Source organism: Sinohyriopsis cumingii, chromosome 11 (assembly GCF_028554795.1).
Source record: "Sinohyriopsis cumingii isolate HCF-2022 chromosome 11, ASM2855479v2, whole genome shotgun sequence".
In the NCBI taxonomy this organism is placed as follows: domain Eukaryota; kingdom Metazoa; phylum Mollusca; class Bivalvia; order Unionida; family Unionidae; genus Sinohyriopsis; species Sinohyriopsis cumingii.
Window position 1 is genome coordinate 6,602,210 of NC_142971.1, and position 18,336 is coordinate 6,620,545.

Sequence of the window (18,336 nt, forward strand, 5' to 3'; positions counted from 1 at the left end):
GTTGAATATAAATTTAAAGCTTTTAATTTTGTATAATATTCAAAAAAACAATCTGGTTTTCAGCATCTGAAGAATATATTTTATCTTAGTCTATAAATGAAAGTGACAAAACAAAAAACAAAAACAAAAACATAGATCTTTTTTAACAGAATGAATTAATGATGAAATCCCTAATCACTGGCACTCTAAAAAATGGAGACACTTTCAATGTTCAATCATTTTTATCATATACAAAAAAAATATCCAAGTGTAATTGAAATGCAAAATTTTGGGAGTGCTTTGTGATCAAATACCTTCCACCTTGCTCACTGCAGCACTATTGACAACAAAAGCAATGCCCTTCAACCTGTGGTCTGCATCAAACTGCAAAATTTCCACCACATGTGTGCATGAGATTTATATATGTGTTTATTTTCAATACTTACTTGGTGTCATGTGATGGGTGATTAAAGACCATACTGAAAATATCTGACTTGGTGTCATGTGATGGGTAATTAAAGACCATAATGAAAATATCTGACTTGGTGTCATGTGATGGGTAATTAAAGACCATAATAAAAATATCTGACTTGGTGTCATGTGATGGGTAATTAAAGGCCATAATGAAAATATCTGACTTGGTGTCATGTGATGGGTAATTAAAGACCATAATGAAAATATCTGACTTGGTGTCATGTGATGAGTAATTAAAGACCATACTGAAAATATCTGACTTGGTGTCATGTGATGGGTAATTAAAGACCATACTGAAAATATCTGACTTGGTGTCATGTGATGGGTAATTAAAGACCATACTGAAAATATCTGACTTGGTGTCATGTGATGGGTGATTAAAGACCATACTGAAAATATCTGACTTGGTGTCATGTGATGGGTAATTAAAGACCATAATGAAAATATCTGACTTGGTGTCATGTGATGGGTAATTAAAGACCATACTGAAAATATCTGACTTGGTGTCATGTGATGGGTAATTAAAGACCATACTGAAAATATCTGACTTGGTGTCATGTGATGGGTAATTAAAGACCATAATGAAAATATCTGATTTGGTGTCATGTGATGGGTAATTAAAGACCATAATGAAAATATCTGACTTGGTGTCATGTGATGGGTAATTAAAGACCATAATGAAAATATCTGACTTGGTGTCATGTGATGGGTAATTAAAGACCATAATGAAAATATCTGACTTGGTGTCATGTGATGGGTAATTAAAGGCCATAATGAAAATATCTGACTTGGTGTCATGTGATGGGTAATTAAAGACCATAATGAAAATATCTGACTAATTTAATCATTTACCTTATGCTTGATAACTTTTATCTGATGTTGCAATGCAAGTTTGATTTGAACTCTGTTGTTTGAAATACTGAATAAATCTTATCTTAGCATTTCCATCCAAAAATAAAACTATATCTATATGGTACTGTTATATACATTAAGATGTAAAAAAGAATTTACATCTGCCCAGCATGAGGTGAAACATATTATGTTCAGCCATCTGTATAAAATAGGTTTCAAATAAAATAACTAAAAGTTTTCCACTATCTAGAGCTACCAAACTTTGTGGAGGGCTTATATATGGGAAAAGGAAGAATTTTAGCTCAGAGGTCATGGTTACTGCAATTAAAAGAACAACTGTTGCTGCACAACAACTCAAGTTCTCCATTATAAACTGAAATCAATCATTGTGAATGATTTACACATGGTGTGAGGAAAGATCCTTTTGATTTTAGTATCAAAAGTCGATGTTAATGACTGAAAGAAGAAATATGGTTTCTGCACCATAACTTGTGTTCTCAAGCAACTACAGTTACAAAACTTGCTGATGGCTTGCACTTTACATAATTTGCACTTGGAAGAAGGAATAACCCTATCAATTTTAGGGTCAAACAGTCAAAGGTCAAGGTCACTGAATAAAAGACTAAAATTTATGCACAATAACTCAAGTTCTCCACCATATGTAGTTAGCAAACTTGTTAACAGTATGCATTTGTGTTAAGGAAGAACCTTTTCAATTTTGGGCTCAAAGGGTCAAAGTCAAGGTCACTGTGACTGAAAGCAACAAAATGGTTTCCACACAATCATATGAATTCTCCATCATCTACAATTACCAAACCTTGTGCATGGCTTGCACCTGGGGTGGGTAAGAACCCATCGATATTGGAGTAAAATAAGTTGAATGTTAATGTTACAGTGTGTGATTTTGATTTTGAACGTAGCTTTAAAAAAATCAGTCATATCACTACAATGTCTGCAGTGTGGTAGTTTATAGTGATGTCTAGCACTGGGACATCATGCTGCAGACATGTAGCATGATGTCCCACCCAGTCACATTATCCTGACACCAGGCCGACAAGTCCTAACACTAACCTCTTAATGCTGAGCATCAAATGAGGCAGCTGTTAGTACCACTTTTGTAAGTCTTTGGTATGACTTAACCAGGGATTGAACCCATGACCTCCCATATCTGAGGCAGATGCTCTAACCACTACGCCACTGGAGCAGTCTATGGTCACAGTGAATAAAGGAATTAAAATGGTTTCTACATCACATACTTCAACCAGTTTGTTTGGATGGCTTGTGCTTGGGGTAAGAAAGAAGCTTATTCATTTTGGGATCTAAAGGTCAAATGTCAAGATCACTGAATGAAAGGTGAAAATCGGTTTCCACACAATAACATTAATTTTAAATCACAGACCTGGACCAAACTATGGATGAATAAAACTAATTGTAAGAAAGAAGCCTATTGATTTGGGGTTAAAAGGTCACTGGTCACTGGTCAAGAACACTTGGATCTAGTTGATTCTAAATGAAAATGGTACTGCTTGTACATTCAACCTGGCTGCCACTGCTGCCATCTTAAGAATCTTGTTATTGCTATTCTTGATGATGGCTAGCAAACTGGCCATCTTGAAAATCTTTTTATCACTACTTCTCCTGAAAGAAAGATCATATCAGCATGGTGTTTTCACTTAAAGATTTCTTATAACATTTAGTTGGTCTGAAATTAAAATGGTTGTCATCTGACCTGTATGGCCACCACAAAAAAACTTAAAATCTTATTATTGTTTTTTTTCTTTGATGACTTGTTACACTGACATTGTGCTTTACCAGAAGTCTATCTATGATGTCTAGTTGGAAATGGTGTGCATCTGATATCCAATATGGCCAACATGGCAGCCATCTTGAAAATCTTGTAATTTTTTCACTCCTCCAAAATGGAAGGTCACATCAACATGGGTTTTCACCAGAAGCCTTTGTATCATATATTGGTGCTGCTCTGATCATTATTGCAATTTTCAAATGGAAAGTCATTTGGTTTTCATCAGAAGAGTTCCTGTGGTGTCTACTTGGTCCTAAATGAAAATAATGCAAATTGACCTTCAATAGGTCCAACAAGGTGGCCATCTGAATATTACTGTTATCTCAACTCCTCCCAAATAGGTGACCATATCAACATTAGTTTTCTTATCAAACCAAGTTGGTTCTAAATGAAAATCGTGCCATGTTAAAAATGGGCATTATTATAACTGTGTAAAGTATCAACAAAGGAAATTTAAAACTGAGCCAAGCAATAACTGTCAAAAATTTAGAGAAAATTTAACAATGAACTTACCTATCATAAATAAGATTTGTATTAAATTTGATCTAATATTTAATTCATTTTAAATATGACACCCCTCCCCCCAAGATATCTGAATGTCCATCCACATGCTGATAGACCGGATGATTCAAAGTATGGACTTAAAGATTAGGGCAAGTAGTCCCTCTATAAATAACATTATTAATATAGACTGCACAGAAATGAGCATTAACCTATGTCTTTCAAGTTGTCGAATGTGTTACAAATTGTTGAATGTCCTACAAATTGTTGATTGTCTTACAAGTTGTTGAGTGTCTTACAAGTTGCTTAATGTCTTACAAGTTGTTGATTGTCTTACAAGTTGTTGATTGTCTTACAAGTTGCTGATTCTCTTACAAGTTGCTGAATGTCTTACAAGTTGCTGAATGTCTTACAAGTTGTTGAGTGTCTTACAAGTTGCTGAGTGTCTTACAAGTTGCTTAATGTCTTACAAGTTGTTGATTGTCTTAAAAGCTGTTGATTGTCTTACAAGTTGCTGAATGTCTTACAAGTTGCTTAATGTCTTACAAGTTGTTGATTGTCTTACAAGTTGCTGAATGTCTTACAAGTTGCTGAATGTCTTACAAGTTGTTGAGTGTATTACAAGTTGCTGAGTGTCTTACAAGTTGTGGAATGTCTTACAAGTTGTTGAATGTGTCACAAGTTGTTGAGTGTCTTACAAGTTGTTGAGTGTCTTACAAGTTGCTGAATGTTTTACAAGTTGTTGAGTGTCTTACAAGTTGCTGAGTGTCTTACAAGTTGCTTAATGTCTTACAAGTTGTTGATTGTCTTACAAGTTGTTGATTGTCTTACAACTTGCTGAATGTCTTACAAGTTGTTGAGTGTCTTACAAGTTGCTGAGTGTCTTACAAGTTGTGGAATGTCTTACAAGTTGTTGAATGTGTCACAAGTTGTTGAGTGTCTTACAAGTTGTTGAGTGTCTTACAAGTTGCTGAATGTCTTACAACTTGCTGAATGTCTTACAAGTTGTTGAGTGTCTTACAAGTTGTTGAGTGTCTTACAAGTTGTTGAGTGTCTTACAAGTTCCTTAATGTCTTACAAGTTGTTGAGTGTCTTACAAGTTGCTGAATGTCTTACAAGTTGTTGAGTGTCTTACAAGTTGCTGAGTGTCTTACAAGTTGCTGAATGTCTTACAAGTTGTTGATTGTCTTACAAGCTGTTAAATGTGTTACAAGTTGTTGAGTGTCTTACAAGTTGTTGAATGTCTTACAAGTTGTTGATTGTCTTACAAGTTGTTGAGTGTCTTACAAGTTGCTGAGTGTCTTACAAGTTGCTTAATGTCTTACAAGTTGTTGATTGTCTTACAAGTTGTTGATTGTCTTACAACTTGCTGAATGTCTTACAAGTTGTTGAGTGTCTTACAAGTTGCTGAGTGTCTTACAAGTTGTGGAATGTCTTACAAGTTGTTGAATGTGTCACAAGTTGTTGAGTGTCTTACAAGTTGTTGAGTGTCTTACAAGTTGCTGAATGTCTTACAACTTGCTGAATGTCTTACAAGTTGTTGAGTGTCTTACAAGTTGTTGAGTGTCTTACAAGTTGTTGAGTGTCTTACAAGTTCCTTAATGTCTTACAAGTTGTTGAGTGTCTTACAAGTTGCTGAATGTCTTACAAGTTGTTGAGTGTCTTACAAGTTGCTGAGTGTCTTACAAGTTGCTGAATGTCTTACAAGTTGTTGATTGTCTTACAAGCTGTTAAATGTGTTACAAGTTGTTGAGTGTCTTACAAGTTGTTGAATGTCTTACAAGTTGTTGATTGTCTTACAAGTTGTTGAGTGTCTTACAAGTTGCTGAGTGTCTTACAAGTTGCTGAATGTCTTACAAGTTGTTGAGTGTCTTACAAGTTGCTGAATGTCTTACAAGTTGTTGAGTGCCTTACAAGTTGCTGAGTGTCTTACAAGTTGTTGAATGTGTTACAAGTTGTTGAGTGTCTTACAAGTTGTTGAGTGCCTTACAAGTTGCTGAGTGTCTTACAAGTTGTTGAATGTCTTACAAGTTGTTGAGTGTCTTACAAGTTGTTGAGTGCCTTACATGTTGTTGAGTGTCTTACAAGTTGCTTAATGTCTTACAAGTTGTTGAGTGTCTTGCAAGTTGTTGAGTATGAGTAGTATAGCTTTAATTTCTGTAAATATAACATACACAAGAAACATGGTTATTGTCATATACCAGCTATTAGTATTGTTATGTAAAACAGAACAGCATGCTGAAGAGAAAAAAACCTCATCTGTAATTCTCTTTAAGTAATACACTATGTAGGTATACTTCAAGTTGAGGATCAAAGAAGAACTTGTACTTTAATTTAGTATAAAGGTTATATTTCCACTAAAATCTCCAGTGAAAAGAGTCTTTTAGGACAGATAACAAAAAAAAGGCAGACATAAGATTAAAATATTACAGCTTTTTTGTGTCATGAGTTCAGGATCTAATTGTTTTGACAGAGTTAGTATAATTATCTGGAGTCCTATTCAGAAAAAAGAAATAGACACTAACACTGTCAATTGTATCAGGGTGGTCATTATAAACAGACATGAACTCCTCCTGTCAATTGTATCAGGGTGGTAATATAAATAAGGTTGTCACTGAAAAAAGCTAAACAAATGCCCTTGAGGTAGGGACTTGATCATTGTATGCTAAAATGTGGACATGGGTAAAGTTGCAACAAAATATCTATGGGTTAAAAAGTGACAGACTGGATAAGCAAACATACAAACTTCATTGTAAGTTGTTGAGACCATGACCTTGAAGGCAGGAGGCATGACTGAATATGTAAGACACTGTCAAATTAACATATACAACAGGATAAAGTGTCAAAATATTTTCATCGGTTCAAAAGTTACGCTCATACATGGATAGAGGTGACTTACTTATATTTTCCAATGATATGACCTTGACCTTGTTGCAGAGTGTCCAGTCCTGATATATAACTGGTTCAAGTTTGATTAAAATATATTTGGTGATTCAAGACAGAAGCAAACCAATACACCCCAGTACACTTTTGGGGCTTTCGGGCATATATAATTGCCTACTATGCATCAGATGCATTGAGTAGGTACAATTATTTTTATTCAGTCCTAACACAAAGTATATGCATGTATGCAGCATATAACAAAAGTTTTTGGTGGATGTAAATTTTAAGATTTTGTCCAAAAATGCAGATTTTGAATTTTTTCATTTATATTTCAGTGACTGCAGATATTTGGAGCTTATAATATATCATCTATACTTGCTTGTAAGTCGAGTCCAACTGAAAACAACAAAGATCCTGGTCTGCCATCGCATTATGCACCTGCAGACCAGGATATATGTTGTTTGTTTTACTGATTACTCCAAACAAACTATGTAGATCCAGGTCTGCCAGTGCATTATGCAACAGGAGATCTGGGTCTGTGCAGTTTGCAGTTGGTCCCAACTTATCTGCTAGTAGATAGAGTACAAGATGATAAATTCAGATGGGATTTGTTTTCATGATCTCACTCCTAGAACATTAAAATGTACCCACTGGTAAAAATACCTGCTATATATTGTGTTAGAGTTAGTTCATCTGAAACAAAGTCTTTTTAACAAAAATTGCTCTTATTAGAGCGTCAGACAGAAACACAGTGTGTTTAAAATTTCAACAGTAAGAAGTCACCTACAGTAGCTGGAAACATGGAAACCTTACCAAAATCCCATCATCCTCTCTAGGAGCTACATGAAAATTGTTGTCATCTTCAGCCTGAAAGTGGGTTAGCAGGAAGGAAAAGAGAAGAATACAAATGAAGAAAGTAAAATTATGTAGGGAGTAAAACCACCCAACAGAAATTGCTAATAAAGAAAATAACAAAAACTGCAAAAATATAACTTTTACTTTACTTAGAAATAACTGCACTTATTTTTGTCAAGCTAAAATCAGATTGGACAGATCTTATTACAACCCACTCGACCGCAAACAGCACAGATCCATATTTACTCAGCCACAAATTAAGGTCAGTGATGCTTCTTCTTCAAACAGTACTGGCTGTGATATGTCAGTGCATTTTACAATGGCAGATCCTGGTCTAAGCTGATGAGAGATGGATATGTGTTATACACTAGTGATATTTGAAGTGTCATGCAATGATGAGGTAATTATAATATTAGAACCTTTTCTGATTGGTTTCAGTGCATTTTTTGAGCCTGAAGCTGAAGGCTGAAGGTTTTAAAACTAAAGCTTGGAAAATATGTGCATTCTGTGCATAGAATTATTCAAACAAGATTCTAATAATTTAAACCATGATGAGAATTCAAATCAATAAAGTCCACAAAAGTCAAGTTCAGTCATTATATCATTATTGTGGTTTGAGATTGGCCTGCCAATCAGTGTTCTATATACAATACCCTTCTATATTCCCCATGACTTTTCAGCACTGAGGATTTTTACATATGCATGCATCTGTGACTGTAACCCATATGAGTCCCCAAACAAAGCTTCCATGAAGTGCAACGGTCAGATCAACACAGCTGCTCTGAGCTTAATTTCAACACAGTTGCTCTGAGCTTAATTTACTTAATTTTTCCTCAGTGGGGAAAACTAATGGGGAATAGAGAAGGTGTTTAAGAATTGGGAACTGTGATTAGCCATATAATCTCAAACCATTATACTGACACTATGCCCTCAAACCAATATGACCCATTTAAAACACTAGTTCTCATATTGTCTTATTATCTTTTTCTTCCCCATGCTTTTTTATACTCTCACTTATCAATTCATCTCCCTTGAACCTGCTTGGTTTAATTTCATAAATTTTGTACTTAAGATAACCATCTGTGAGAGGGATGTCATCTTCAGTCTGACCCCTGGGGTCCCTGGGACAGCATAAATAAAAAAGTGGATTACAATCACATTTGAACATATTTTCTAACCAAACTGTATGCATGCAATCATAATGTATCTCATATGAGTTTGCATTATGAACCCTGGATCACTGTTGGGATGGGTAGGTAGCATGCAGATTTGTAATGGAAAGCCAATGCAGTTGATCACTGATTAAAGTCTTTGGTCAGCTGATCATGGTATTCAGGTAAGCTTGACAGATTGCAAATCAGCATCACAAGTGATCTGTCAGGTAAGCTTGACAGATTGCAAATCAACATCACATGTGGTCTGTCAGGTAAGCTTGACAGATTGGAAATCAGCATTACATGTGGTCTGTCAGGTAAGCTTGACAGATTGCAAATCAGCATCACACATGGTCTGTCAGGTAAGCTTGACAGATTGCAAATCAGCATCACATGTGGTCTGTTAGGTAAGCTTGACAGATTGCAAATCAGCATCACACGTGGTCTGTCAGGTAATCTTGACAGATTGCAAATCAGCATCACATGTCGTCTGTCAGGTAAGCTTGACAGATTGCAAATCAGCATCACATGTGGTCTGTCAGGTAAGCTTGACAGATTGCAAATCAGCATCACATGTGGTCTGAAAACCCTTTTTTTCAGGAAGATCTTGCCTGATGTTGACTATGCATTTCTATACATTGTTGAATCACATTCAATTCTACACGATTCTTGAGAACATAAATTAGACTTATGCAAGGTCAAAATACTTCATGTCAAGGTTTGTAGCATGATTTCCAATGACAACAGCATGATTTCCAATGACACAACAGCATGATTTCCAATGACAACAGCACGATTTCCAATGAAAACAGTTTGATTTTTTTATCTTCCTGTCTGAAAGGTGTAATAGTTACAAAACAAAGCTGTGAATGCCATGTGATATTTTGGTGTAGGGCTGTCCATGAAATTTCTAATAAACCTTTTCTCTACTTTTGTTGAAATTAGTCATTTTGGGTATTGGATCTGCAGTGTTTGTACAAACTCGAAAGTCTTGCTGCAAAGATTATTCTTGTATGACTCATTTTTAAGAAACAAAACTTTTTATAATTTGGACTGACAGATTATGAGTAATTGCATAAATTTTGATAGCAAATAATATAAGAAGTTTCTACTACAAATAAACTTGGTTTAGAACAAATTGAGAAAAAGGTACCCTATTGGTTGACAAATGATAGATAAGCCATTGAACAATAAAAGCCAAAACTTAAAAGTACGCCATTCAAGGCTAATGTATTAATCAAAATGTTACTAAACATGTTTTGATGAAATGGATGAAGTAAAATTTAATCTGGCAATGATCACAGAAACAAAAACACATGTAGGCAATACCTCAATTTTCTTCCTCCCTGAGTTGTTTGCCACTTCTGTAAGCCAGGACGGAAGTAGGCATGATTTTGATGTCTGAAAAATATTTATGTACAATATAAAAAATGTTTTTTTTTTTAAAAATGGACAAAAGGAATGATTGCACATTTTGTACTTCTAATTTATTCATGATGTTGATAATAAAAAGCATCCTTCACAAGCTGTCCACCTACCATCTTAAACACAGAATAGACTTTGACTCAGAATTCATAACATTTAGATTTCTGTTTAGTTCCAAAATAAAATAAAAAATTCACAATGGTTTTTATCTTGGAATTTTCAAAGTAAATCCTTTGAAACACTCTTCTGTGTCTAAGCATATTTGACTCAATTGCAAGGAATGTCTTCCAACAAGTAACTGGCATTTCATATAGGACTGATTATAGACCATAGAACAACATGTACATCTAGTCACATAGACCATCGAACAACATGTACATCTAGTCACACAGACCATCAAAAAACTGGTACATGTAGTCAAATAGACCATCAAACATCATGTACGTGTAGTCATGTAGACCATCAAACAACATGTACGTGTAGTCATATAGACCATCAAACAACATGTACGTGTAGTCATATAGACCATCAAACATGTATGTGTAGTCATATAGACCATCAAACATCATGTACGTGTGTAGTCATATGGACCATCAAACAACATGTACATGTAGTCATATAGACCATCGAACAACATGTATGTGTAGTCATATAGACCACAGAACAACATGTACATGTAGTCATATAGACCATCAAACAACATGTACGTGTAGTCATATAGACCATCAAGCATGTACGTCTAGTCATATAGACCACAGAACAACATGTACGTGTAGTCATATAAACCATCAAACAACATGTACGTGTAGTCATATAGACCACAGAACAACATGTACGTCTAGTCATATAGACCATCAAACATGTATGTGTAGTCATATAGACCATCAAACAACATGTATGTTTAGTCATATAGACCATAGAACAACATGTATGTCTAGTCATATAGACCATCAAACAACATGTACGTGTAGTCATATAGACCATCAAACAACATGTACGTGTAGTCATATAGACCATCAAACAACATGTACGTGCAGTCATATAGACCATCAAACAACATGTACGTTAGTCATATAGCTTAGGATACTGATGGATCTTTGGTATGCATGCAGATTTAATGTTACTGGGCAAATAGCAACTGAAAATAGTAAATAAATAATAAACAGTGACAAATTTTTCATAAATTCAAACTGCCCCTCTTATAATACCCAACTGTCTCTATTATAATATCCAACTGCCCCTCTTACAATACCCTACTGCCCCTCTTACAATACCACACTGCCCCTCTTATAATACCAAACTGTCCCTCATATAATACCCTACTGCCCCTCTTATAATACCCAACTATCCCTCTTACAATACCCCACTGCCCCTCTTACAATACCACACTGCCCCTCTTATAATACCCAACTACCCCTCTTACGATACCTCACTGCCCCTCTTACAATACCACACTGCCCCCTTATAATACCCCACTGCTCCTCTTACAATACCACACTGCCCCTCTTATAATACCCCACAGCCCCCTTATAATACCCAACTACCCCTCTTACGATACCTCACTGCCCCTCTTATAATAGCACACTGCCCGTCTTACAATACCTAACTGCACCTCTTACAATACCCCACTGCCCCTCTTACAATACCCCACTGCCCCTCTTATAATACCCCACTGTCCCTCTTATAATAGCACACTGCCCCTCTTACAATACTACACTGCCCCTCTTATAATACCCCACTGCACCTCTTATAATAACCCACTGCCTCACTTATAATAACCCACTGGCCCTCATAATTATAACCTATTGCTCCTCTTATAATACCCTATTGCTCCTCTTATAATAATCTACTGCCCCTCTTATAATACCCCACTGCCCCTCTTATAATACCCTACTGCCCCTCTTATAATACCCCACTGCCCCTCTTACAATACCCCACTGACCCTCTTATAATATACAGCTGCCCCTCTTATAATAACCCACTGGCCTTCATATAATATCCTATTCCTCTTATAATACCCCAATGCCCTTCTTATAATACCCCACTGCCCCTCTTATAATAACCCACTGCCTCTCTTATAATAACCCACTGGCCCTCATATTATAACTTATTGCTCCTCTTATAATACCCCAATGCCCCTCTTATAATACCCTATTGCCCCTCATATAATACCCTATTGCCCCTCTTATAATAACCTACTGCCCCTCTTATAATACCCCAATGCCCCTCTTATAATACCCTACTGCCCCTCTTATAGTGCCCTACTGCCTCTCATATAATAGCCTAATGCCCACCTATAATACCCCACTGCCCCTCTTATAATGCTCCACTACTGTTTTTATGTTATCCCAATGCCCCTCTCTAATATCTATAATGCCTCAGTGGTCCTCTAAAAATCCTTAATGTCCTTCTTATAATGTCCTACTGTAACTCTAATAATGCCTTACTGCCACTCTTATAATGTCCCACTGCCCCTCTAATAATACCATTAAGCCTGTTACAGATGTCTTTATCTTCTATTAGATTATGTTACAGTTTTATAAGTCATTTGGGGTTATGATGTTAAGATCTAAATTCTTTAAATTCAGTGACTGGCTTGTGTTATAGTAAAGTATATGTACACTACATATAAGATTTTATTCATAAATCAAGGCTGGATGCCAAGGTCAAGTCAACAACTAATTCAGTCAAGTACACCATGTTTAATTTGAATGGAGGTCATCAAAATATCCAATGCATTTGTTCTGTAGAGATATCATGTACACCCTAGTTGTTGATTGGCTCAATAATTGGAGGTCTGAATATCACTGTTAAATTATTTCACAATGTAATAATTTAAACGTTTGAGAATCTTTTTAGTTTCACATAATCTAACATATAATTATTTGCTGTAAAAGAATTAATGCAACATGTTAGGATTCTTCAGTTATATGAAGCTTTTGTAAGAGTCATGACAATATATCATGCTTTGTTTATAATATGTTTCTTGGACTTACAGAAAGAAAAACATTTATTCATAAACAGACAATACTTTGAGAATTATGGGAAATTATTCAAGGACTTGAACATTTAAATAATTCAGTTGGATTATGTGAAACTTTCAAGGAATTTAGTGATATTCAACTTTATGGAATTACCTTGAAGTAAAAACATATGGATTTAGAACTGTGATTCCTTAGACATATTAGCACATTAGCACATAAGCACATTATAACTTTCATTCAGAATACCTTTGGATAGTTTCTGGATTGATGTGAACTTGATAGTATAATTAGGATAATATTATAGGAATTCATACAGTGTTAGTTACTTTTATTTCTTTCACTTTGTTTTTGATTTGATAATTTAGGGAAATACATTTATATTTTAGAAACTTCAATGCTTGTTGGGTTTTACCTTCTCTTATTACATAGTATAAGCCCATAGACATAGTACTGCTCCTCTTATAGTGTCCTACTACCAGTCTATAAATACCAGACTGTTCTTCTTATAATGTCCCATTACCACTCTAGTGATATGATACTGTCATTTTTAAAATCTCCCACTGCCACTCTAATATGATACTGTCCTTCTTAATAATGTCCCACTGCCACTCTAATAGTAGGATACTGTTAGTCTTATAATGTCCCTCTGCCACTCTAATATGATACTGTCCTTCTTAATAATGTCCCACTGCCACTCTAATAGTAGGATACTGTTAGTCTTATAATGTCCCTCTGCCACTCTAATATGATACTGTCCTTCTTATAATGTCCCACTGCCACTCTAATAATAGCATACTGTCATTATTATAATGTCCCAGTACCACTCTAATAAAACCATCATGTCATTCTTATAATGTCCCACTGCCACTCTAATAAAACCATTGTGTCATTCTTATAATGTCCCACTGCCACTCTAATAAAACCATCGTGTCATTCTTATAATGTCCCACTGCCACTCTAATAAAACGATCGTGTCATTCTTATAATGTTCTACCACCACTCTAATAATAGCATACTGTCATCTTATAATGTCCCACTGCCACTCTAACAATAGCATACTGTCATTCTTATAATGTCCCACTGCCACTCTAATAGTACCATACTGTCATTCTTATTATGTCCCACTGCCACTCTAATCATAGCATACTGTCATTCTTATAATGCCCCACTGCCACTCTAATAAAACCATACTGTCATTCTTATAATGTCCCACTGCCACTCTAATAATAGCATACTGTCATTCTTATTATGTCTCACTTCCACTCTAATAATAGCATACTATCATTATTATAATGTCCCAGTACCATTCTAATAAAACCATCATGTCATTCTTATAATGTCCCACTGCCACTCTAATAAAACCATCGTGTCATTCTTATAATGTTCTACCACCACTCTAATAATAGCATACTGTCATCTTATAATGTCCCACTGCCACTCTAACAATAGCATACTGTCATTCTTAAATTGTCCCACTGCCACTCTAATAATAGCATACTGTCATTCTTATAATGTCCCACTGCCACTCTAATAATAGCATACTGTCATTCTTATAATGTCCCACTGCCACTCTAATAATGCCTGAATGCCCCTCTTATAATGCAGGTTTAATCATGGATTCAATACAGCTGGTTAAATTTTAGGATTGGTACTTATTTCACTTATTAATTTTAGTTGTATACTATAGTGGTCAGTTACTATGTGGCTTTATATCATTAAGGACCATAGTGAATTCATAATAATTCCATTGAAAATATACACACAGAAGCATAATATTTAGTCATTTTGGTATACATCATTTTCTGTCTGAATTCAAAGTATAAATTTAATAAAAAAATTAGGTCATGAAAGATGAAGCATATTTACAGTTTAGTATCTATTTAAATGTACATGCCAAAGTCATTAAATGGTGCCTGTATAAATTTCAAACCCCTATAATTTGAACTAGAAACTGCAACCTGAAATTCTAATGTACTAATTTCAAACGAGTTGTGATTATCACACCTTTGTTACCTAGTGTCTTTTTAGGCCTGTTATTTACTGATTATGATTGACATGTGATTATCATGCTTTTATTACCCAATGCTGTGGTTGTTACACCTTCATTATTTAAAATGACTGCACTGTTTATCTGGTTGCATATCAGGTGATAAAAACATTGTAACTGAGCTCATTTTCTCAAGTGGGCCACACAAAACAAATGCTAAAACCAATGAAACATTGTAATAAAGGAACATTATAACCAAGCCTTTGAAATACATTGTAATTAAGAATTTGGCTGAGAAAATTAAATCCAAAATTTTAACAGAGAAAACTTTGTATTCAAAAGTGTAATAAACAGTCTTTACAATAACTGTTTCCGATGTTGAATAATATTTTACATAATTCTCTTGTACTGGCATACTTGGGGATTATTTAAAATTGCGACAGCGAAAACGGCTATCTATCTTTTTAAATCGATACCTTTTTTTAAGTCGTAATGGTAGACAGCATTCTGGGATAGCTACAAACCATTCCTACGGAGCTAACTCCTGCATGGTCTGATATTCAAGCATGGAAATCATCTTACCTCAGAACACTTAAAGAACTTGAGTTCATCAATCTTGAAGTCCTTCCAGACTGGGGAAGGTTGCTGAAGAATCAGTCGCAATGCAGAGATGTTGACAAGCTCAAAGGCCATCTGCAAAATGATGGAAGCAAATGATTATGGCTGCAAGTAAATTCTATATATGCATTCTTTGCTCCATCCATTCTGCAAGGTATTTTTACATGAATGACATAAAATCAGCTTCAACGAAGTAAGATTCTCTACAGTTACAGAAAACGATTATTGTCTGTTGGGAAGCCAGAAACTAGTGTAACACTGACTTAATACAAGTACTATGTTTGTCATTTAAGATTAATTTTGATCTTTCAAAAATGAGGGGATACTTTACATCTCTTTCAGGGCCCCTGAGTGGTCGAGTGGTCTAAAACGCTCTCTGTTACGGATCACTGCCATCTCACCTCTGTCTGCTTGGGTTCAAGTCTCAGATTCAGCCAATGTAGGTATGTGAGAAAGCTTGCCAGTAGCTTCTCATGGGTCAGTGGTTCCTTCTGGAGTTTTCCCAGGTTCTTCCTCCACCATTAATACTGGCTGTAATGTATAGCCTATTGTGTACTGAAAAATGGCGTTAAACCCTAGAACAACAACAACAACATCTCTGTCTGCTTGTAATGCTAAAAAAGGAGAGTTTTAAAATATTAAATATCAGACAGAACATATCTGGTGCAATGTCAAGGTTGACTGTTAAATAAAACTTTCTGGAAAATTATTTTTTTGCTTCTGTAAGTGTTTAATTTTATTTATTTTGTCTTGCCAATATAATCAAAAATTAAATTACTGCTGAATACATTTGCCAAACATTGTAGGGTAGATGGATATCTTCATCCAAAACAGCAGAGAACATATTTTTTAAAAGTTTACTGTTTATTCAACAGTTCTCAGTCCAACTCCTATAATATTAGCAAAAAATACCAATTGTGGTATGACCTAATTGCAAACCATTTTGGTCACAAGACTGTTAGTCTCTTCTTAGAGGTTATCATATTATATAGGGCGGTCAACCTGTGCAAGGTCTTTCAAGTCAGGTTTTAATCTACATACAAGCTCTAAAATGTTCAGCTTAAAGTTATTCTGACCAATTTTTTAACTGGGATTGTCATTTGTTTAAAAAAATTCTTTATATCACCTTCATCTTTGAAGCTCTTTTTTAGTGGCTCTTTAACTTAGTTTTTTCTATCAATACACACTCACTGCAAATCAAGTAATTATTCTGACTAATTGATCGAGAAAGGTCATGAAAATCGTATCAGTTTAATATGTCTTGGAATTTCTCAGTTAATTTAAAGTATTGATGAGTGCAGAAAAGGTAAGGAAATCAGACTAATGAACCTAAAATGAACAACAAATATCTTAATTACATTTCCATCACATGAAATCTTGTATTTCTGTGAAAATTAAAAGTGTACTTTGAGTGGGGTGGGTGGGTTAGAGAAGCTGAAGAGAGATGGGGGCTATTACAACCTGCCACATATCTGGGATAATCTGCTAACATAGCTCACTATTCTGTCAGGTGATATTAACGGTCGGTATAGAATAGATCTGTCTGCTGATGAAGTCTTTAGTGCAAGGACAAAAGCTTCAGGTTAGCTTTCTGTATTGATTGTGCATGTGATTTAAAAGTTACAATATTAAAAAATATCAGATCTTGTGTATAGTAAGATCTTTTGCTTAATTTTTTTATAAAGAAAGTCTCTATGAAATCAATACTGATTTTTAAGAATACTTATAAATTTGTTAATTTTATTTTAAAGAAATAATAACAATTTTAATATTATTGGTTTAGCATAATGACACATACATGTATTTCCATTCATTTCTAGTGCATTTCAACTGTAAAAGTATCCTTATGCTATGAAAGAAAATTAAAAGTTGTATAATTTTCACTGAAATAAGTAATATTTCCATCCAGGGAAGAAATAACCAATTTACAATGCTCTGAGTTACATTCACATTTATGGGGTCCCAAGTGGTCTAAAGCGCTGTCCGTTATGGATCACTGCCATCTCACCTCTGTCTGCGTGGGTTCGAGTCTAGGATTCAGCCAATGTGGGTATGTGAGAAAGCTTGCCAGTAGCTTCTCATGGTTCGGTGGTTCTTTCCGAGGTTTTCCCGGGTTCTTCCTCCACCATCAATACTGGCCACCATGCATAGCCTATCGTGTGCGGAAAAATGGCATTAAACCCTACAACAACAACATTCACATTTACCTCCCATGGAAATGGATATTGCCATCTGTTAGTTTCACCGTCCAATCATATTTGTGAACTGAATAACAATTTTTGGCACATTATAAAGCTGACCTGATGAAATAAAAAATATCTTCCATTTAAAGTGGTCATCATCTTCACAGGCTCCTTAAAGAGAGGCCACTGTCTTGTTCAACACTAAAAATAGGTCATTTGTACTCCAGAATGACCAACCCTTTATAAGGTCAGCTTTTCTCTGCAAAAATGATAGCCTTATAATGGGGGCAATGCATTTTTGGTTCTAAAATTTGATTTACTACGCTATGTTTTGCAACAAAATGCTTCAGGAGACACTAAAAAATTAGAGATGGTCCAAATGAGGAGTCTAATTAGACTGCAAATGGTGTTTTATATAAAAGTATTTGAGGAGATGGCCCAACTGAGATGTGAAATAATACTGCAAAACAGTGTTTATATAAAGTATTAAGGAGATGGCCTAACTGAGATGTCAGATAAGTCTGCAAACTGTTTTATAGAAAAGTATTTAAGGAAATGGCCCAACTGAAATGTCAAATATCACTACAAAACAGTGTTTTATATAAAAGTATTTGAGGAGATGGCCCAACTGAGATGT

At 35.1% G+C, this 18,336-nt stretch overlaps 1 protein-coding gene across 3 annotated transcripts in view; it reads right to left on the bottom strand.

Annotated features, from left to right (window-relative positions):
* Positions 1 to 18,336, bottom strand: part of LOC149787567 (nicolin-1-like) — a 47,824-nt gene that overhangs the window by 7,089 nt on the left and 22,399 nt on the right. For 2 of the 3 annotated variants that reach the window (XM_089973716.1, XM_089973717.1), the window contains 3 exons: positions 15,481 to 15,591; positions 9,832 to 9,903; positions 7,307 to 7,360 (listed from right to left, as the gene is read on the bottom strand). In XM_089973716.1, coding sequence (XP_089829842.1) covers positions 7,307 to 7,360; positions 9,832 to 9,903; positions 15,481 to 15,591 — 237 coding nt within the window. The remainder of the gene's footprint in view (positions 1 to 7,306; positions 7,361 to 9,831; positions 9,904 to 15,480; positions 15,592 to 18,336) is intronic. The other variant, XM_089973718.1, reaches the window with a different exon arrangement.